Source organism: Pseudopipra pipra, chromosome 8 (genome assembly GCF_036250125.1).
Source record: "Pseudopipra pipra isolate bDixPip1 chromosome 8, bDixPip1.hap1, whole genome shotgun sequence".
Lineage (NCBI taxonomy): Eukaryota > Metazoa > Chordata > Aves > Passeriformes > Pipridae > Pseudopipra > Pseudopipra pipra.
Genome location: NC_087556.1, coordinates 7,444,214 through 7,466,137, shown reverse-complemented (window position 1 = coordinate 7,466,137; position 21,924 = coordinate 7,444,214). Strand labels below are relative to the sequence as shown.

General features: G+C 40.0%; 2 protein-coding genes across 9 annotated transcripts in view; one reads left to right on the top strand and one right to left on the bottom strand.

The window, feature by feature from the left end:
• PHYHIPL (phytanoyl-CoA 2-hydroxylase interacting protein like) overlaps positions 1–11,097 on the top strand; it is a 58,299-nt gene extending 47,202 nt beyond the window's left edge. For all 4 annotated transcript variants that reach the window (XM_064662427.1, XM_064662423.1, XM_064662424.1 and 1 more), the window contains exons 2-5: positions 523–719; positions 5,575–5,749; positions 6,225–6,342; positions 9,841–11,097. In XM_064662427.1, the coding sequence (XP_064518497.1) occupies positions 555–719; positions 5,575–5,749; positions 6,225–6,342; positions 9,841–10,375 (993 nt within the window). In that variant the 5' untranslated portion in view covers positions 523–554 and the 3' untranslated portion in view covers positions 10,376–11,097. The remainder of the gene's footprint in view (positions 1–522; positions 720–5,574; positions 5,750–6,224; positions 6,343–9,840) is intronic.
• FAM13C (family with sequence similarity 13 member C) overlaps positions 10,891–21,924 on the bottom strand; it is a 60,163-nt gene continuing 49,129 nt past the window's right edge. For 4 of the 5 annotated variants that reach the window (XM_064662412.1, XM_064662413.1, XM_064662414.1 and 1 more), the window contains 5 exons: positions 18,993–19,076; positions 16,590–16,685; positions 15,130–15,329; positions 13,552–13,653; positions 10,891–12,788 (listed from right to left, as the gene is read on the bottom strand). In XM_064662412.1, the coding sequence (XP_064518482.1) occupies positions 12,665–12,788; positions 13,552–13,653; positions 15,130–15,329; positions 16,590–16,685; positions 18,993–19,076 (606 nt within the window). In that variant the 3' untranslated portion in view covers positions 10,891–12,664. The remainder of the gene's footprint in view (positions 12,789–13,551; positions 13,654–15,129; positions 15,330–16,589; positions 16,686–18,992; positions 19,077–21,924) is intronic. The other variant, XM_064662417.1, reaches the window with a different exon arrangement.

The window sequence follows — 21,924 nt, the reverse complement described above, 5'->3', positions numbered from 1 at the left end:
GTATGTCCCTTTTGCTGTGGCTCAATAATTTGATTAATGTTAATTGTTTCATTTCAAAAGTATCAGTGTTTTATATATGTGCATACGTATGTGCACATACATAGACCATCTCTAAACCTTGAAGACACTGGGTTTGCTTTGTGCCTGAAAAATGGTTTGGGATGATGATTTTGATGTGTTTGTTTCACTAATAGATATGGATGATGTTGCTGGCATCTTAACTAAACATTGTAGCTTCAGATATTTTGTATTCTCAGCCTGCAAATGCACATAGTTGTGATGCCAGCCAGCCTATGCAGCCAGTTCACACCTTATTAGTGCTTATTCACCTGAGAAATTTCATCCCTTTCCAACGTTTTCCATCCCTGACATCAAGCCTTGCATAATTGTACCTACTAGTTGCTGCTGAGTAGCACCCATGAGCCTTTGTGAAGGCTGCTCAGAGCTGTGATGTGCTGGAACACACAAACCAGTTACCAAATAGGTTCTGAACTGAACAAATCATGCTTGTTTTCTGTGCAGGGAATAAATCACAAGATAGTGGGATTGCAGAGATGGAGGAGCTTCCAGTCCCACACAACATCAAAATAAGTAACATCACGTGTGATTCCTTCAAGATTTCTTGGGACATGGATTCTAAATCCAAGGACCGCATTACTCATTACTTCATCGATCTCAACAAGAAAGAAAACAAGAATTCCAACAAATTCAAACACAAGGTAATTTTAATTCAAAAATCAAGGTGGAAACACTTGATTTTAAACAGTTGAATCTCAGTGTTGTATTAACCTTTCAAAGCCAGGCCATAGGACACAGGCACTGGACATCCAGAAAAGGTGGGTTTTGATTAATCTGATGGACTGTTTTTTCACCTGAAATCCCTTCTCTGTCTCTAGTCTATGTCTGTGTACACAAAAATACATTTATTTCACAGAGAACTGAACGTTACCTTTTCTGTTTCATTTGAAAACAGTTTTGGAACCTGTACAATGTATTGCAAGGCAGACATTTTTACTCCTGACTAGTTCTGTATGATTATTTAAACAGTGTATGTATTCTCTGCCTGTCCTTGTTCAGTGACAGACTCCTGAGAGCAACACATGTCATTTCCACAGAAGAGTCACGAATTCTAAAGCACTTCTAGGAAGGCTTCCAGCAATTTTAGTTTGCAGCATTCAGCACTGTGACCTGAATATTCATCTGGCCTCTTTCCTCCAGCCACTGATGCAGGGACATGTTGAAGGCATTGCAAAATCTGTACTTATTAAATCCAGCAAAATTTGCTTTGACCTCAGAACAGTTGAAATGCTGGGGTGTCTAGAGAAACATGGAATGAGACAGAGCATTAAACAACACAATCATCTGCAAATTTAAAAATAATGTTGGCAATATCTCTAAAAGATAAGGTATGCTAGGGCACAAATAACTGTCCAGGCAAATATTAGGGCTGTAATTCTATCAATACCTAAATTACTATTGGTTTCTAAGCCAGAGGAATAACCAGAAAATATTTCCACCAATTTCTCTGAGGCTTTTTATTGTGAGTATTTTTTATGTGATTTCTGTTAATAGCAGGTGTATAATTTTCACATCTCCTTATTTGACTTTTTTTTATTGCAGTTGGAAGTAATATATGCATTAAGTGTAATGAAACATCACTTACTACTGCTTGAAACCGAGAGTTTAACATGGTTGGTCAGGATGTTGCAGCTGCTAGGAACAAGTGTGTGAAGCACTATTGAACCTAATGTTATAATAAGCATTTATTATGCCCCATTTTTAATTTTAATAGCAAATAAAGCAGGGCTATGTTTGTTTTTTTCTTACTACTTTTGAACTGACAACCTTTGAATTTGAATTCCCATTTTACACTGCAGGAATAAATATACCTTCTAATATAAATGCTTACTAGGATGGATTCTTTTTGATTTCTTTCATTTTATTATTTTACATATTTTTTCATTCATGTACCAACCAGTGTAAAGTTGTAACATTTATTTTATAGTAGAGCAAGCACTATATGCACTTCAGAATCTTTATCACAGTGATAAGACTAGAGTTAAAATGGAGGGAGGAAAAAAGGATATTGGTATCATAATAAAGATAGGCTGTTAGATTTATTTTGTGTTTCTCAGCAATTCCCTAGCTTTTTACTGTGAAGAAATGTTTAGTCAAAAGAGATAGGTAATTGGATTTGTGAGAACAGGAGACTAAAGTCTACCAGTTCAAATGATTAATAAGTTGGGTGTCTTGTCAGAATTTACTTAAAATTTCTTGCTACTTATTGTGTCAGTGATTTGGTAGAGAATTTTTTGTTTGATTTTTTTGGTTGTTTTATTCCCAGGCCTGACTGACAGAAATAGAGAGAGCAGACAGGGTGGGCAAGAGAAGGGCACAGAGTGGATACTCCAACAACTCTGTGCCAGAGCACTTACATGTTTGCTTTCATGCATCTTTAGTACTAAGGAATTTTTAACACACCTTCTAGAATGAACTTTTGTTGATAAACTAAAATGCTTGAATTCAAAATGTGTCACCCAAGTGAGGTTAGAGACAAGCATCCTTCCTCACTCTAAGATTGGCTGTACTTCCCAGCTGCAGCTCAGCTTCAGGGCAGGGAGCTGATCCCTGGCAGCTGCAGCACTGGGGCTGAATCCTCACAGAACCCACAGGGAAATAAGTCCCCACCCATCCCTTGACTTGCTAACAAAGTTTTTGTATGAGGGTGAGGGATACCTCTGCCCCTTCTCCTAGCAGAGCTTTTTAGACAGAAAAGAGTGAGCCCTACTGCTTAGTTGTGAAAAACAGCATTGAGGCTTACTCTTAGGAGTCATCCAGCAGTCAGGCTGTGCAAGGAGATGGCATCTTCAGGGGAAAAATACCCATCATTACTCAGCTTTACAGGTAGGGTAAATCACTGTCTGCAAGTGCCTGTCTCTCTCACAGATGATTAGCCCAGAGGACCAGCTTATTTCTGACTTGAGTAAGTGGCTTGGGATGTAGACTTAACCTGATAGATGCTATACCTCAGCAAAGGCAGCTTTTTGTTTGTTTGTGTACCCAGGAGAGCATCCATGAATGGTTCATCCTTTCAATACTTTTTCTGTTGGCAAATATAAAGTATATTCAGCATACTTAGGGAGCCTATAATTTTATTATTTACAACTATTGTCATCATATCTGTGAAGGAGGAGGTTTCTGTTGGTAATAGTATGCAAGGCTAGAATTGTAATAAGACTTTGTCTTTTCTTAAACTGCAATTTGCATGCCTCCTCTCTTTTTTAAGATATGGAAATATGATTATTCTATGTAATAGGAAAAAGGCTCAAATATTTAGCAAAACTAGGCTTAGAACCTGGGTGTGCTGAGTTCCCACAACGTGTTCTACAAGCAGACCTGGCTGAAGGAAGGAAAACATAACAGGAGAAAGCTGGAAACTGAAAGCTGCCTCTATTCTAAAACGGAGAGAGGCAGTGTGACTCACATACCTCACTGCTTAGTTACTCAGAGCTTCTTAGAAATTATGGCCATCTCGGTACCTTTAGAGTTGCCTGGTGGGTGCGGGTGCTGGAGCTCCCATCTGCCACTCCAGAATCCTGCCTGTCCTTTAGCTGGCACAGCACCTGCTTTGCACTTCTTTGGTGGCTCAGCCAGGAAAGAGGGCTGAGCAGGAGGGAGATGAAAGGAACAAATGGAGAATCCCCAGAGGAATTTCAATGTGAACATTAAAGGCCAGTATAGTGGCCTTAAAAAAAAAAATATGTGTTTGCTTAGAAAAAGAACAACAGAGAGTTCTGAAAAGCATCACATCTGCCCCTCCTCCCCAGCTGTGCAAGAGATAAATCCCTCATTTTAATGTGGTAGTCTGCCCCTTTTTTTCTTTTTTTTCCCTTTTTTTTTAGGTAGTCTGCCCCCTTTTTGGTACAGTTAGAAGAGGTTCCCAATGCACAGCAGGAAGGTAAGGCTTTGACACCTGGGAGCAACAAGGCTTTTAATGTTACATGAAAACTGACAAAAATAATGGGGGCAAAAACCACCACTGGGGTGTGATCACAGAGATCTGACCCAGGTGGAAGCTGTTTTTACCGTAACCAAAAAAGAGATGACAGGAAGACTAATGATGTTGACTGTAGCATCTGCCGACTACATTAGCAGTAGCAAATTCAGTCCAGCAGGATGCCTCTGCAATATAGTTTCAGGGGGGTAGCTTTAAATGTCATTTGGGGTTTCTTTTTATTTTTCCTTGTAATTTTTTTCCATCCTTTATATATTATTTATTGTAGAGTGCACAACTGTCTCCTTTACAGATAAAGTTTTCTCCCAACTGTTATTTCATTTAAATGAGAATAATCAAAAAAGAAATCATGACAAGAAAATATTACCCTTGATTATCACTCACTCACATTTAACTTCTTCCACTATCACAAGCTGCTAATTTTACAGTTTCTTAATACAGAAACTGAAGAATATTTTGCTAATGGGAAAACAATAGGAAAAATGTATTTTTCTGTAATAGAAGACAAAAAGGAAAAACAAATTCAGGTCTTGCTTACAGATCATGAACAGAAAATATCTCTTTTCTAATTCCTTTTTTCCCTAAGGGACTGTTATGCTAGTATTTGTACGTAGATGTGTATGGACTAGTATTTATAGATGGACAGTAATGGATTTTATTTAAAATGCTCACTTCTCACAGGGCAGCCATCTTACTCTTCTGTTATTACTGATGAATATTCAGTAATAGATACCTCTCATTCTATCACAGCTCCTTGGCTACATGGTGCAGAGAATCAACTGCATCATGAGTCCTTTCACCCACAGCTGTAGCATAAACTGTCCACTTCTTCAACTCTTTCTTTCCCTTGGTGTTCTGTACTGTCTTTGGTACTGTAGAAATTAAGTATTTCAACTACAACAAGCAGTTATTCTCCTTTGTTGCACCATGGTGCTGTGATACACTGGAAAAGCAAAACAGAGGATCTGAAACAGTGGTGGGGTGGGAAGCAAGAGGCTCAATGACAGGCACAAGCTCTCTGTTTGACTTGTTCTGGCCATTCCTGTACATAAGGATATTTTGATATATGTACACTTGACATAGTTACTCTTCAACATGTTTAATTTTCTCTGTTGAAGTTTGGTTTGGAAGATACCAACAGCAGAGTAGGTGGACTGATTGATGCAGGAATTTTGTTTGATTACACTGACTGAAAGAAAACAATGGAAATGAAAGCACAAGAAGCTCCTAAATTAAGATACCCTCGTGCTCAGTAGCATGTCTTTGTTTGCATACTTAAACCCAAAGGGCTCTAGTCTGAATTACATATTTGGGCTATATATAATAGTATTAGTCTGTAGTCATGTGGAATGAATAATAAACTCATACGTGCAAGATATCACCGTGTCTCTTAGCACACACCTTACCCCACTGTCCTCAGCCACCAACAGACTGAGAAGTGATTCAGGTTTGCAGAGAAGAGCCAGGGGTTGGGGATTTGCGACAGCAATGAAGGAAAGGGTGGATTGGTTTGGTTGTGCTGCTGACTTGTGTGTTGTTTTGTCCTTTCGTTTCATCAGGATGTACCCACTAAATTGGTGGCCAAAGCCGTTCCTTTGCCTATGACAGTGCGTGGGCACTGGTTCCTGAGCCCCAGGACAGAGTACACCGTGGCAGTGCAGACGGCATCCAAGCAGGTGGACGGCGACTACGTCGTCTCCGAGTGGAGTGAAATCATCGAGTTTTGCACAGCAGGTGATATTGCTGAGGAAACGCTCCACAGGATGAGTGCAATTAGCGCTGGCTCTGCTGCCAGAGGGGGTTGGCCATCTAGCAGTGCTGCCTAGGCTGGGAGAGCTTCATAGTCACACCTGGAAACCGGAATTCTAACTTTAGGCTTTGCATGTGCTGAGGTTTGGTGTGTTAATCAACTGACATCAGCCAGAGAGGGCAGTTCTCAGCTCCTCTGTGGTCCCAAATACAGAGAAACCAGCTCTAACACAGGAAATCCTGAGGCTTGCAAAGTCCTTGTGGGGGAAGGAGTGGGGAGAATCACACATGCATGTTCCTGCCATTTCTTTGTTGCCACCATTGGAAACTGGGGACATCATGTGATGTATATGTTACCAAGACTCTGTTCCCAGTTTTAAGTCTGCATGTCTGTGTAGATTTTGGTGAGTGTTGTGGTTTTTCCTGTCCCCTGCACTAGCAGTTTGTCTTTTCTTTGCAGATTATTCAAAAGTTCACCTAACACAGCTATTGGAAAAGGCTGAAGTGATTGCAGGCCGTATGCTCAAACTGTCTGTTTTTTATCGGAATCAGCACAAAGAATACTTTGATTATATCAGGTAAGAAAGCAAACATATGCAAAAATCGTTTGGAAAATTAAGGGAGTAATGAAAATAAGTAAATAGAGACAGCTGTGCTACAGCTAGAGCAGGATGTCTGGGTGCTTTATAGCCCATTCAGAAGGCAGCAAAGAATAAAATATAACTAGCTCGTTTCTTCCACCTTGCTTAATTCACCACTTCCATTAGGCAATAAAAGTCTGTGTTTTGTGGCAGAAACTGGGGTACTCACAGGGTGTGCAGCCTGATTAAAGTGTCTGTTATCATAACAGTGTTTAGTAGCCAAATATTTCTACTGCACTAAGAAATTAAGAGTGAGAGTAGGAGTGTACAGCTGTGTGCATAGGCATTTGCCTGCGTATAAGAGTTCCATCTCAAATATTTGCTCTCCATGTAGAACCATCACATTTCCATCCCCTAATGTGGTAAATATGGGCTCTGCAATCTGTGTGTTAACTTATAGATCATATGTAGAGGGAGAGGGGATGATGTTTAAACAGTTATAGACACCATGCCTCAGCTGGAATGAATAAATGGGATAGCTGGAGGTAGGTTCCCTATTCCTGCTGGAGAACCCAGTGTGCCCTCACACACAAGAGGAAAGCAGAGTTTTTGATAGAAGGAGTCAAAGCTCATGTGCTGACTGAGCAGGACCAGCCACCACACAGGGTAACCTTCCACCCTTAGAAGAACATGGATGAGAGGTAAGCAGTGTCAGAAGGGTGGCAGCACTGACTGTGCTTCTTTAATATGCACTGGGAGATGGGGCTCCTGCTGTGCCACATAATTCTGTTTTATGTGTCACACCAGTACCTGTCTAGAATGGAAAGTTTTTTAAATCTGGTGAAGAAAAAAAATTACTCCAGGCAATCCAGCTTCAAAGAACAGATTCCACCACCCTTGGAAACATTCCTGTTTTGAAGTCATGTGTCTCTGATTGATTCCAAGAGTGTATTGTATATTCCAGAGCATGGGCTTGCTCTTCCCCTTCTGTGTTTTGGAAGGATTATTTTATTGCACATAGCGACAAAGCTGCAAAAATCAGTGGAGGTAGGAAATGACTTGTGATTGCTGAGGCTCTCTGAGGACCTTGTGAAGCTCAGCTGCCATCCTGGACTAGATACCACAGAAGGGAAATGCCTGTGGGGGTTCCGATTCTTATGTCGCTTTGTTTTCAGCAATGTAATCGTAGTGCATCTGCCTTTGTGTTTATTAGTGTTGAAAATTGCCACTGAGGTGCATTTATAGCTGTGGGTTTGGCCTTGTTCTGCCAAATGTGACTCCAACTAATTGCCCTGTATCTTTTCCCCTCCCTCCTGTTAAGTTCTTTCTTGCTTCTACACAAATAGAGACAAGTTGGACTCGATGATCCTTGTGGGTCCCTTCCACACTCACCATACTCTGTGATTCTGTGAGTTTGTTTTCCCTCAGTTAGTGAGTTAGAGACAAAAAGCTGTGTTTTATGAGGCTAGAGAGAAGCTGCACCACCTGTAACTGGCTAATGGTTGCCTTTTTTTGGTCAGAAATAGTCTAAAATGGTCACAAGGGCTGGTCCTTCCACCAAACACCCTTCTGCATGTTATGTTGATAACCAACCACATGCTCCCTTTTAGGGAATATTCCTTGTCATACCGTGCCTGCCAGTGGCCTCTGTGGTGTCCTGACTAGCAAACAAGCTTGGAAAAGCTCTGGTAGCATTGGCAAACAAGCAACTGGTCACGGAGCTAAAGCAGCAGCCCCTAAATGGAGGGTCTGCAGTGTGAGCTCATAAGTGATGTTCATGTCACTGCTGTTTACCTCACCTGGGAGCAGCACTAAGCAGCTCAGATCCCCTGAAAGGGCGACCTATAATTAGCCTAATTGGCCACTGGATGTCAGTATCTTGCCACAGAAATGGAACTGACTCTCACTGAGTGCCGTCTGACTTTTCAGGTTGTAGATGTTTCAGGGGGTTATCCAAGCTGATTCACGTTTTTAGGTTTTGGGGTTTTTTTTTCTCCATAGTAATAACTTCATAAAATACTAATTATACCCCCCAACCCAATCAATGTCTTGTGAAATAATGTTTGAATGGCCCAGAAAACTGTTGGAACTTCTCTTAGAGTCAAATGTGCTGATGAGAAGTTAGAAACAAGGAAAAAAACCCCACAGTTGGAGACATTACTGAGCTGATTTAGAGCTGGTCTGTAGGTATACACTGAATTTTTTTGCTTTGATTGCTACCTCCCATATTAACCAAGTAAAACCTTTTCCTATGCAGCACCATTTTACCTGGACCTTTTGCAAGTCAAAAGCAGAGAGAGAGAACAGTATTTCTTGGTTAGTTTTCCCTCTCCTAATAAAAAAAAAAAAAAGGAACAAAGGAAAAGAGAAAAAGAAAAAAAAAGTAAAAGCAAAGCAAGAGGGGGATATAGGACTCTCCACTCCCACAGATTCATGTATTTTTAATCTATAATCTTCAGTGAGCATAAAGGCAATTTTCTAAGGGTGCATAGCAGATATGTTTTGCAGGACTTACAAAAGGGGATATTTCCCTTTCGGGCATCACATGGTTGCAGGTGCAGAGAGAGTCAAAGTTATCACTGGGGCACTTCCAGACAGGTGTGAGACACAAGTTCTGGGGAATGTCCTGCTATACAAAACATCTCATGTGCTAAGGAAGATTAGATGAGGTGTTTTGGAGTGTTCTCCGAGGTTTAGCAGCCTCATGCTGCTGAGTGCAATTTGAGATTTGGAGGATTAAAAACTCACTTGTACATTGTACGTTTTCACTGGAATGAAATTGAGCTCAGCTTGCAAAAAAAAAAAAAAAAAAAGTTATTCTTACAGTTTTTTCCCCTTAGGACTAGTGACTGCAGGAGCTGGATACCAACCAAAATGGAAACTAACCAAATTGCCTCTGTGCCCAGCTCTGCTCTGATTGAAGTCAGCAGTAGACAAATTAGACTGGAAATTATCATTTGGGGGAAAATAGACTATGGCAGACAGTACATTCCTTCCCATAACCTCTCTGAAAAGCATCTTTCAGAAATAACTTTCATTGGCAGTTTTCTACATGAACTATATACTGCCTGTGCTAAAAATACACATTAACAAACAGTACATTCAGCATATGGTGACTGACTTGCAATACTCAACATGCGTTTATTGTTAGAATTGTAGTGGAAGACTGAACAAATGAGCTAATTAAAGATATCGGTGGTTTGGGGGCTTTTTGTGTGCGCTGTTTTTTGCCTGCATGTAACATCCACAGAGCTGACAGAAAAGCCGGACTGGAAAAGCAGATTTCCCCCTAGAGCAGGAGTTACTGTAGCTCTTCCCAAGTCTGATGTCACTTGATTTTCTTGGTCCTAAGATCATGACACTAACCTCGTTTTCAGTTTAACAGTTTTCCTTTGTGTCCCTTCAGCACTGTTTCCAAACAGCATGATGTCCTAACTTTCCACTTTTTCTTTACCATGTGTTACAAAATAAACAATACCAGTCATTCATTTGTAGAGAGCATCACGGGAATGCTATGCAGCCCTCTGTTAAGGATAACAGTGGCAGCCATGGCTCTCCGATCAGCGGGAAGCTGGAAGGCATCTTCTTTAGCTGCAACACTGAGTTTAACACTGGGAAGCCACCACAAGATTCACCGTATGGAAGATACAGGTATGAGATTGCAGCTGAAAAACTCTTCAACCCAAATACTAACTTGTACTTTGGAGACTTCTACTGCATGTACACAGCCTACCACTACGTCATCCTCGTGATCGCCCCCGTGGGGTCACCGGGAGATGAGTTCTGTAAGCAGCGCCTTCCTCAGCTAAATATAAAAGATAATAAATTTCTGACCTGTGACGAAGAAGACGGTGTCATGGTTTACCATCACGCCCAGGATGTTATTTTGGAAGTAATTTACACCGATCCTGTGGATCTGTCCCTCGGCACAGTTGCGGAAATTACCGGTCACCAACTAATGAGCTTGTCTACCGCAAACGCAAAGAAAGATCCCAGCTGCAAGACCTGCAATATCAGTGTTGGACGTTAAAACTTCCCTCGTTCCTTAGGAGCCTTCCAACCTCTGTTGCCCATGTCCATAGTCAGACGTTTCTGTCGGAAGCATGCACATGCTGCTCTCACCAAAAGCAAACACGAGTCTTCAAAATCTCCAATAGCGTTCTTAGTATTTCTTCTCTCCCTCTTTCCCTTCTGTTGCCCCGATGCTTTAAATGATTAGAAGCCCTGGGTTTCTTTCTGGCAACCATTTATCCCTAGATGCTGCAAAAATTGTTTTCTGTTTCTTGCCAAACATAACAAAATCCTATATAAACTGCTTTAGCAAAATAAAAATAACGGCTTATAAATGGTGTTTAAATATGCATTCATTTTAACTACTGAACAAGTACTGGGAAAACTCTGAACAGCATGAAAGGTTGTAATTGCAGCATGATTTGAATTTCAGAGCCTAGAGATGTCAGCACTTCCAATGTGTTGTTTGACAGTGTTATTTATGTTATTTATATTAGCTAACTGAAAACAGAAACTGTGTCTCGACATAATAAATATAATAGAAAAATATTTTATTTGTACTGTTGTATAAAATATTATACAATCATATAGAATATATAGATTACATTTTAATATCAATTGTATACATATATCATTAAATCATTTTCCCTTATCAAAGATGTAGTTTGTAAACTTCAAATAGCTCTGTATCTGTTCCTGTTGCTCTAGATGACTTCAATTAAAACAGATTTATGAAGACCATTTCTGATTCATAAAAGTTAAGTTATAAATTATTAAGTCAGTACACTGAAACAACCAACCGTCTGCGAAATAAAAAATTCCTTTTTTAGTGTTCATATTTTTTCCTCCAAACTACTTGAAGATGTGTCCATCTTCAAAATCATGCCATTACACGCAAGATAAGTACAAACGTGGTTGGTAGATAATAGGCTTTATAAAATCAAAATCTTCTTACCAAGATAGAAAACAGATTGCTTATACTATGTGGTCAATACAAAGTGACAGTTAAAGCAAAACACTAAACATGATTCAACTTACTCAAGTCCCTTTTTCTCTCTCTAATTAATTCTTCCCTCCTTTATGTCTGGGCTAGGTATTTCCCAGAATCCCCCTGCTTTTCATTTCTAATACAAAACCTGCTGATAATCCTTCTGTTAACAGTCCACTTTTCACACCAATGCTCTATCACAAAGAGTGACAAATTCTCCTTAATAATACAAAGTGTGGTGCTCTGAAAGTTAAGAAATATGCATAATTCCAATGGAAAAATAACTTTTTATAATCTTATTTTCAGTAAACAAGAAGTCTAGCAGTCCTCATCAGATAACTGTGACACTCACTTACATACCATGTACTTTATCTATCCAAAATATCTTAGCATAATGCAATAATCTAGTCCTGTTTTAATATATATATATATGTGGCAATTTATAACACAAGAAGTACTTCAACATTTTACAAAGTGCATGCGTCTAAACGAGCTTTGGTAGTCAGAAAAGCGAATGTTATAGCATCAGGCAAAACAAAGTGCAAAGTTTCGTACAAAAATCAAAATTAGCATGTAGTTAGTTGATCTATTTATTAAGTTCTGTGAGCCAGGTCCTGTGAACTAGTGAAAAGGACAGCAGCTGGTACATTTGGTCTCTCTCTTCCCAGTAACCTCTGTTTTTTTCTCTTATCTCTAAAAAACCAATAGTTCCATTTGGCCATCATGTTCTGTCCTTTTTTTTTTGCATAAGCAGCATCACTTTGCTCTACTCCCTGGCACTGGTTTTTTTCTATGCACCTTTTTTTGAAGCTACTGGAATTGAATGCCAACTCTGTCTTGAAAGCCAGCGTATGTCTGGAGTTTTCCCTTAATTTGTTTTAATTCATTTCCTTTAATCAGCACATTGAGAGCCGTCATTAATAGTTAATTCTAGTGCATGTTAATTCTGGAAACAAACGTAGTACATTATAATGTACTAAGATGTACTAAAAACCTGGAGAGCATTTCCTCACACTTCTAGAGCAGGTCAAACTGAGGAGCTACAACACTTCAGTGTCCTTTTCATTTCTTAATATTCTCACAGTGCACTTCAAGGCTTTTTCAAAAGGAAAAATATATACTATAGTCCACTCACCTGTGCTTAATATTCTTGCATATTGCTGTCCTCTCTCATCCCAGCTATTATAATTGGTAAAGTGCATCAAAAATCTCAGTGTGTCAAGTAATTGTGCAGCAGACCAAGACCTGTAAAATTACTTTATCTTTTTCATTACTTGTTTTTTTTTTGCTAGAGAACAATATCACAGCATTGCATTCACTTCAAATTGTTTTGGAAATATCATGCTTACTGATGAGAACCTCCAGGAGCCTGATTTTGGCTTTTGTGTGCTTGTATTCGGAGTATTCCTCGGCCATTGGCACCCGATCTTCTTTTTGAGGACTCCTATGAAAACCAGATAACAGTGCCATCACTTTTATGAGTAAGAGGAGAAAATGTCTTTAAAATTAATTCTGCAACAACTAATGAGAATTGGATTTTTTTTTTTTTTACTAACTGTAAACAACTAAAGATAATTTGACAGGACCAAAAAGCTCTAACAGACAGAAATGAAATAGTATTATTTAAAATAATGAATTTTCATATGGCAGAAGATTTTCTTTCTTGACAGCTGTACAAGCATAATCACTTGATTCTCACATGTCCAGAGAAGTTACAACATAGTGCTTTGAAAACTGTTACCAGTTACCACTGCCCATACCCTCCACAGTTTTCAAGGAAAAGGTTTGCTAAATGGAGGAGGAAAAGCAAAGAGTGAAAAGTACCTGATATTTAATTATGGGTGAAAGAAACAGTGACTTCTGTTTTCAAAACCTGGCCTTTTAAAAATGGCCCAACTGCCAAGTGTAATTCCTGCAGACTGACACCCTCACGAAGAGTCTTTTAGCAGCTTCCCTTCAGCTCAGGGAAGATCCTGTGCTGAGATGGGGGGTTAGACCAATCCCCAGCCCCAAGCCATCCTCAGGGATGACCACATCCTGCAGGAACTAAGCAGGGAGATAGATGGACACCTCCACGGTATTTTCCAGTCCCCAGCTGCAGCCTCTTTGTCCTGCTCAGCCCCGAGTGCCCACCCTGGCAGAAACAAACACCCCCACAGAGGACCCAGAGGGAACAGGAAAGGGCTTTTGCTGAGCTGGTGAGTTACCTTCCTGTCTGTTTGTAGAATTGCTCCTCAAACTCTCTCAGAGCTTTGCGAAGCCTTTTCTTATCAGCTCTTGTTTCTCTGAGATGTTCAAGCAGAACGGGCCTGTAAGACAGAGACAAGAACATGGGACCCCCTCATGCTGGGAAGTGTCAAAGCCGTGGCTTTGGGTAACAGAGAACCTGCTGGGCTGGGCCATGGCAGGCACTGAGCTCAGTGCCCCTACACGTTCCACCACACCCCTCACACCATACACGGCTGTGCTGCTCCCCTTCTACTGGTACTCTCACCCTTCTACTAAAGTGAATGCAGACACTCTGTGGTCAACATGGGAGGAAAAGCATTCAGAACTGAGTCTTGCTAGTGGCCTTAATTCTCTGTGGAATTAATGGAGTTGACACAGCTCAGTATCGCACAGGAGGAAATGCTTTGCATCTCTTTTAACTGAATTAAAATCAACATCCAAGCCCTGCTCATGTTTGCAGCTGTTACCAATCGTTACTGTGATGCAGTGGAAATGCCAGTGGTTCCCAGAAGCATCGTTTTTGGAGGCCATGTTTTAGCTAGTGTTCAGAGAATAAGGTTTTTAAGCAGAGAAAGAACTCTGTGATGGCATTTGCACCTGGTAATTATTGGGGTTTTGCATAACAACAAAATGCACAGAAATATCTTCCCAGCATTTGTGAGCAAACTATTGCACACAGAGTTCATTTACATAGAAATCTAAGTAATTTTTATTTATTCTCAATTTTGGTGAAGCCTAGTTAGCTTCCTTTATGCATCTAAGAACTCCCAATCAAAACACAAGAAAAAGATACCATCCCCTAAGCTATGAGAACATATCTGTTCCTGGAAGGCATAGTCCTCAACAAGTTTCTTGACGGAGTGAAAACAGCATATGGGCATCTTGAGATCTGTTGTCTCATGCAATCTGAAATTCTTAACTACTACAAATCATAAGGAGGGCTTTATTTTGGTTTTGCAATGGAGGGTGGTGGTAAGTTTTCAGAGCAGTCAGGCACTAATAACTAGGCTTAGGCACGGCATAAATTGATTTTACATGCATCCAGTGGCCTCCCATGTGACCAGTTGCTGTATGACCTTTCATGCAGCTCCCCTGTTGCTGTTTGTATGCCTGAGGTTACTGGCGTTTTTAATGTCACTCACACAGTCAGTCCCAATGCACACACAGAGGAGCAGACTATTGTCCAGTTTTATGACAGCTTTGTAAGAACCTAAGTAGTTAGATAGCTACAAATTTTGCAGCAGTTAAAGGTAGGTCTGCATATCTCTACGATGCCATTATGTCGTATCTACCACGCTGTCTTTATTTCTCTTATCTGCTTACTTTCCTTTACCTTGCTCTTCCTGGACTTGGCACAAAGTTGTTTGAATAAATAGCTCAAACCACAGGTATGCTGCCCAAACAACAAATCTGCTCTGCCTCTTCTCTCACATAAGAAAATGCTGAATCACTCCTTTGGTGTAGAATATCCCTGTGTAACAGGCATTGTTCATGTTTCATTTACAAAGTCTACATGAAACATTTTAAAAATACATGGGAAAAACGTGGGAACTTACATTGTTGCCTCGTGTAAATTGGACATAGACAAGGCTGTTTGCCTGTAAACTTTCTTTTCATCCAGAGGTGAGACATGTGCAGGCTCACTCTCCTCCTGAGAGTAACACAGGTGTTCTTCAACCGGGAAGCAAGACATTGGACCAGATGACAACTCATGGCTGCTTTGAGAATGGTCTTCATCTGAGTCTTCCTCCTCCTGCTTGTGAAATGTGAGGCATTATTTAATTAATTGTTTAAATTGGAACACTCACATAGGATGACAACAAAAAGAATTAGGATCTAACTTCCTGGATGTATTCCTTGCAATAGGTTACACACATTGAAAGCTTTACCCAGGTAAATCTTGGTAATCTTTATCGAGATTGTTCATGAAAGCACTCATGGGGTCACTGGGTAACTGAGTATTGCCTACCATGAGTATAAAGGACAGAAGTTGGCCCTGCTTCTGAGTATCCCCAGCCAGCAATTTATTTCTGTTTGCTCTAAAGCCCTTCTATGTAGCAAAGATGTAACTAACATTCTGTATTTATTTCAGCAGTGCAGTCTGGCTGGAACTTGTACTCCTCTCATATACCATCTACTGTGTGCATTGTGTCCAGAAATTCTGACTGTAACAAGGGTTGTAAGGAGAGATTTCACAGTTTTATAGCTACCAACTTTAACTACCAAAATAGGTGATTACTGATGTCTTCCTTACATTCCTCCATCCTCAGAAGAAAAGCTGAGCTATTGAAACTGAGGCTTAAATATAAAACTTCCATGGGGCAAAGCTCCTACAGAGTAACGCAAGGGAGAATTTCAGTTAAATTTGCTAATAAAATACCTCTGTGCATGTGTACAAAGCTTTATATTGGGATTTTTCAGAGAAATCTGAAGCTCCACTCTCATCTAACAAGACAATAATAATTTTTAAAATCGATCTAGCTCCAATTACTATTAGATTAGTATTTATGATAGACACGCTAATTAAATTTGAAGTAGCCAGAGGCCACTACCTTTACTGCCCATGCAACCAGTACTGTTACATTACAGTGATATATTATTAAAGTATTACTAATATTTATATGCTACATGATTGATAAAAGCATTGTCAATAAGTTACAGAAGCAAGACACAGTGACAGCAGAGATCTTCATGAAAAGAGAGAGCTTTTCTTCTGTGTTGCAAGTGTTAGCCATGATGAAAAAGTAATGCCAGCCTTTGTCTCTTACCCAGGCCATTGAAGTACTGCCTCAGAAACTGCTGCCATAAATTGCACCCTGTGACATGCCTAGAAGCTGGATTTTACAGAGCATTTGCTCTATTTGAAATATCAACACCCTGTATTAACCAGTGAGCAGATTTTTTTAAATATCAGTAGTTGTATTGCTGCCAAACGGACATACAGGTACAAATCAAGCACGGCATTTTCTATGTTTTTTTTTTTTTTTACAATGGATATGAATTCTTTCCAACTTACAATTGTTGTGATCAAAGATGGAGCTGCAAGAAGTTTCTTGATAATTCTGTATCTGTCGTAAAGAGGTTTCATGAGACTCTTTTCTTGCTTAGTGACCTAAAGAGAAATCATAACAAAATGTAGTCCTCCAAAATTAAAAATAAAAGGTAAATTAAAAAGATTCTCATTTGCTCCTGTAAAGCTGAGAAAGGTATTAGAAGAATATGACCAGATGTGTGTTTTGCTTCCACAGATATTCCATGGGCACTGTAATTTAATTCATACAATTCCCATAAAGGAAAATGGCAATCTGTTTTCTAATGGAGAATACCCAATGTGGTTTCCTCACTTCCTGGAGCCATACCAGCCAGGCAGAGGGGATATTATTCACTTTCTGAGGGTGCTGGTGGAGCAGTAAGAGTTAAGATACACTGCTACTGTGCCTTGCATTGGTATCTCACTCACTCAGCTGTAAGAATAGCAACAGGCTCCCTGCAGGAATGTGACAGTCTGCCTGGGACAATATGCTCATAGACTCAGTGGGATGGAGAGCACCAGGAACACAGCTTTACAGCCTCCACATGGAGCTGGCTCCATGCAGGATTGCTGCATGCATTCCTCACTGGAACTGCCTTCCACAAACAGGATTAGCCGTCTGTTCATTTAGTTTGCTCTTGGTCTTTTATGAGCTCTAGAAGCATTGATTTGGAAGAGAGTATGATTTAAATTCAACTGTTAAGAGCCTGATCAAGCCACAAATATTCACCAATACAAAAATAAACCTTATGGAAACTAGCTGTGCAGTAGACTGACTTACTATACTAAGGAAAAAAGAGTGACTTCCACAAGGAAAAAAACAAGACAAAAAAGTCCTCAACCAACCAACAACCCCCATCATCCCCAGAAAAAACAACATGTTTCAGTGATTAAATGCCAAAGCAGGGTCATTTGCAAGCTAGTCCACCATCAGCCTCTGCTCCTCAACTCCCATGCCTATGAGCTCTCTCTGCATACAGTGTCACTGATTTTTGGCACAGTGAAGCCGAGGTCCACCCACTCAGATGAGTGAACACACAGCAGCTCTGAAGAGACACAGACTGGCTGACAGTGCAGACAGGAGTCCAGAGCTGCTCAGAAACAGCCAAATGCCTGGTCAGCAGAGTAAGGGTGACAGACAGACACAGGGTGGTGACACCACGTATGTCTGGCTCACTGAGTAGCTGGGGACCATTTCAAGAGGCACACTTATTTCACTGCAGAATGTCACTCCCAGTGAGTCCACTTCTCTTCCCCAGTCGTCATGTCCCATTCGATTACAACCCATAAGAGTGGCTCCAGGGAATGCCAAAGAGCCAGAATAGATCATTTTTTGTTTGAAACCTGGTCAGTGCCCTCTCTGTCTGACCTTGTTAAGGTAAGTCTGGATGATAGTGATGCTGAGCCATACTATACATCAGCAGGGCAATCATCATCCCCAGTGTGCTCTGCTGTGTTTCAAGGCTGCTGTTACAGAGCTGCTTCAACCTTGAGAAGAAACACCCTCTCTGAACTCCATGCTACAAAACATGCCCTATCATTCCCTTTTTTGAATCAAGTCTCTTTTATGTCTATATAGCACTAATAATTTCTTTTTTTGTTCTCCTTCTTAGGAAGTATAATTTCTTCATACCCTCTCCATCCCTCAGCTCTCATTCCAAGCCCGAAGAAGATGAACAAAAATGGTTTTATCCAAGATGCAGAGATAATTTTAACAGCTGGCATATTTTTGGGCACATGCTGGTGCTGCTCCCCTTTTCCTCTACCACTGGAATTACTAGCCAGAAACAGAGACAGTCATAAGAACACAAACATAGATATCAAACAGAAATTCCACAGTTGTGTATAGACAAATTTTCAAGTCATCATCTCACCAATGGTGGAATTTTTTTTTTGGTTTGCACCTACATTCAGGAATTAAGTCCCTTGAAAGGATTTTAATTAATAGTTTTAACTGCTGCTGTGTAGTAAAGGAAAAAACACGTGACAGGTCATGTCATTTTGTAGTTCATGTCCTAGATGGTGCCCTATACAAAACCTTTCTCAGCTGCTAAGCACTCTAACCATGCATCATAGCAGAGCCAAGGATGCATGAGCCAGGTCTGCTGTGGAGATATCATCTCCCAACTTTATCATCAAATCCTGCATTTTCCAATCATGAAGAGAGATAAAAAGATTCTCTTTTTATTTTAGTTTATTTTTCTAACATATAAACCACATTCATCAGTATCAGGCAATAACATTTATACCTGAAAATTAGTTTGAAATAACTAAAATTATGTTAATTGTGTAAAATTCATCTGAATATATTTAATATACAAGCCCAAAAATATTTGTTAGATAAGTTAGATAATTTTTAATGTACCTATCTTTCCATGGCATACTTACAGGTTCTCCATGAATACTCTCAAAATACAGTAGACATTTCTGAAGATTGATTTTTTCCAAAGCCATTTGCTTTTTTGTCATATCCTATTTAAAAGAGTTATTTATAAGATTATGAGTCAGGATTTCATGACGAGGGTACAGGTACATATCTGTTTAATAATCTGCTCTGCCCAGATAAACATTAATAATGAATCCTCTTTCTGCCTGCATTGAGGTCAATGGGGACTTGGCATTAACTTAGCAAGAGCAGAGTCCAAAATTATATGACTGAATCTTTAAATGAATCAAAGGACATGTTACTCTCTCAAGGCCTAATGCAGAGCTGATGGCAGCTATGGAGATACTTCTACTGATTGGAGTAGTCTTTCTGTCAGGCTTTTACCAGTGGAAAATACACTGTATTTGCTTTGGCTGCCAAAGGGGAGCCTTTGGAGCCTGAACTTGTGCTCTGTCTTATGGAGAAAGATGCATAAATGAAAGTTCACTGAAAGCCTGGAATCTTATTTTTCTTAACTGTCATACATCTAACACTTGATTGCCTTGGTTTCTCTCAAAATTACTATTCCACCAAAGCAATTTAACAAGCTTAAGGCCAGGAAGTGCTATTAGGCTACCGATGGAACACTGCATTCCTTATCTGGAAGGTTCCAAAGGTAAAACCGTGGTCTTAGTCAGTAAAGTGAGAATCTTCACGTGGTGCTCAGAGTCTGCATCCAAAAAAAATTTCCTGAGAATACCATTTGACAGAGGCACTGAGGAAGCAGGGTTTTTAGCTGGTTGGGTTTTGGAAAGGCGGGCTCATAAAAGATGACAGCAGCACGTGAGTAGAAGGTGTTGGCAAATGAGGTCCCACAGGTACCATTGCAGAACTTTCTTAGAACAATTTAGGTAACATTAATGAATAATTATTGTGACTGAAAAACTAAAGAAATGTTTTTCCTCATCCATCTTATGGAGAAATCAGAAAATAATGTTGTTAACTTCCATTTGCCAGTTCAGTTCATAAATAGCATTCCCCGTTATATATTAAGTATGTTTAGTTGCAACAAATGAGAACAGCCACCATTCTGCTCAAAATACTCAGAAACTTGCAAAAATACAGAAAGGATTTTTCAACTTTTTTCCCTCAACTTTTTAATTATTTATCAAAAAAGAGAAATGGATTTGCCTTGGCTGGTAAGGGGTATAGAAGAGAAAGCTTCAGCAATGCAAACCCAACCTGTTTGTGGAGTGGAGTGATAGATTCACAATGAAATCCCTAAATATTCAGCCATCGTGATACTATGATGAACACTCTCTAAATGTTGGGGCTACTAGGAAAAGGTACTGTCTGTAAAATGAAATGGAAGAAGACTGACCAGGCAGCAGGAAGTTCTGGCTGGACAGTGTGCATTGGTAGAACCGCTGTGGGGGAGCTGCAGAAAGTGCATCTCACACTGGCAGTTTATTTCTGTTCAAAAATCACAATACAGATCACTGGTAGCAGAAGAATGTTGATTTTTCAACAATGCAATTTGTCAGTGTTGGTGACACACCAGTACATGTACAGGTGTCTGCTGCAGGGAGCACACAATGCAATGGGTATTTATCTCCTCTTTTCCCTTTTCCCCTCTTCCCAACAAGATCTGCTCCCAAACACCAAGGAGCTAAATGTCATTTTCCACAGTCTGCCAGATCATGACAGAGCTGTATGAATCAGGGCCAAGTGTCCAAAGGTTTGGAGGAGATGAAGTAATGGAAGGAAGCATGGAGTTGGGGACACACAGTGTGCCTTTCCGCAGAAATTCAACGACTAAGGTTTTTCTACTGATGATTTGGAGAAATATTTTTACTAATTAAACTCTATTTTTAAAAATATATTAAGCCCTGAAGAAGTAGCACTCTTGTGATACCAGAGTGCCTTGCTATTGACTTCAGCAGGAGCAAAACCTTTTTTGTTTGCTCCTCAAATGCAAAGCCACTAATCAGAACTGCTAATCACATTTTGCCTAAAAGGTCTGCATGAGTTAATCACTCTAAAATTGTCATTCATTTTAAGAGATGAGCTGCTAACTAGAATGCAGGAGTATTATAAATTAGCTAATTTGTTTATTTATTGCTAGTTCTGCAATTAATACAAGGTTAATTCTTTCAAAAACTATTAAGCCCAGAGCAGCTGAACGGTTAGGAAGAAACGGGGAGTGATCATTAATATTGATTTATCACACAGCAAATGATCTCCAGGGGGTTTAGCATTTGACTCTATTTCATTAGCTCATTTTATTAGCCATCTCAAGACAGGTTTGTATTCAGCTAAGTTTGAAATGGCTGATAATTTCAAAATCAGAGCAGGCAGGTGAAATCACAAACTACAGAATTGTCCGAGACATCTTAGGACTGTAGGCTGAATACACCAGTGGAAAATCCAGTGCTAATTAAATAAAAACACTGCTTCATAGCCAAGGAGAATATGAACAGAAGTAGGTCAATAATGAGAAGACAGATACATAAAGTGAACCAGTCTGAGAAAGGCCTTGGGGGACAGACTGCAAACATTCAAACTAAACATAAGGCAAAAATTGTTTGTGGCATATAAAGAAAGAAAAAGGAGACTTCACCTAAAGCTAAGTAGTTTGGTTTTCATAACTTGGAACAGAGAGCTGTACACAGTTGATTTCCTTACTAGTCTATCCCCTGCATTGCCAACATCTCTCGCTGTTGTTTATACAGACAGAAAATACAAACTGAGGACAGAAGGACAGACAGTGTGACAGCAAGGGCTGGACCTGCCTGGGGCCTCTCAAAAGAGGTGCTTTGTTTCCAGGCAGACACAGAGTCCAGGTTCCCAGGGCCGAAGACTGCCTCTTGGGGATGTGTGGTGGCTCATTGCAAAGCAGCATTTTACACAGAAGTAGAAAGAAGGTGAATTATTACATAAACCACCATCTCCCGG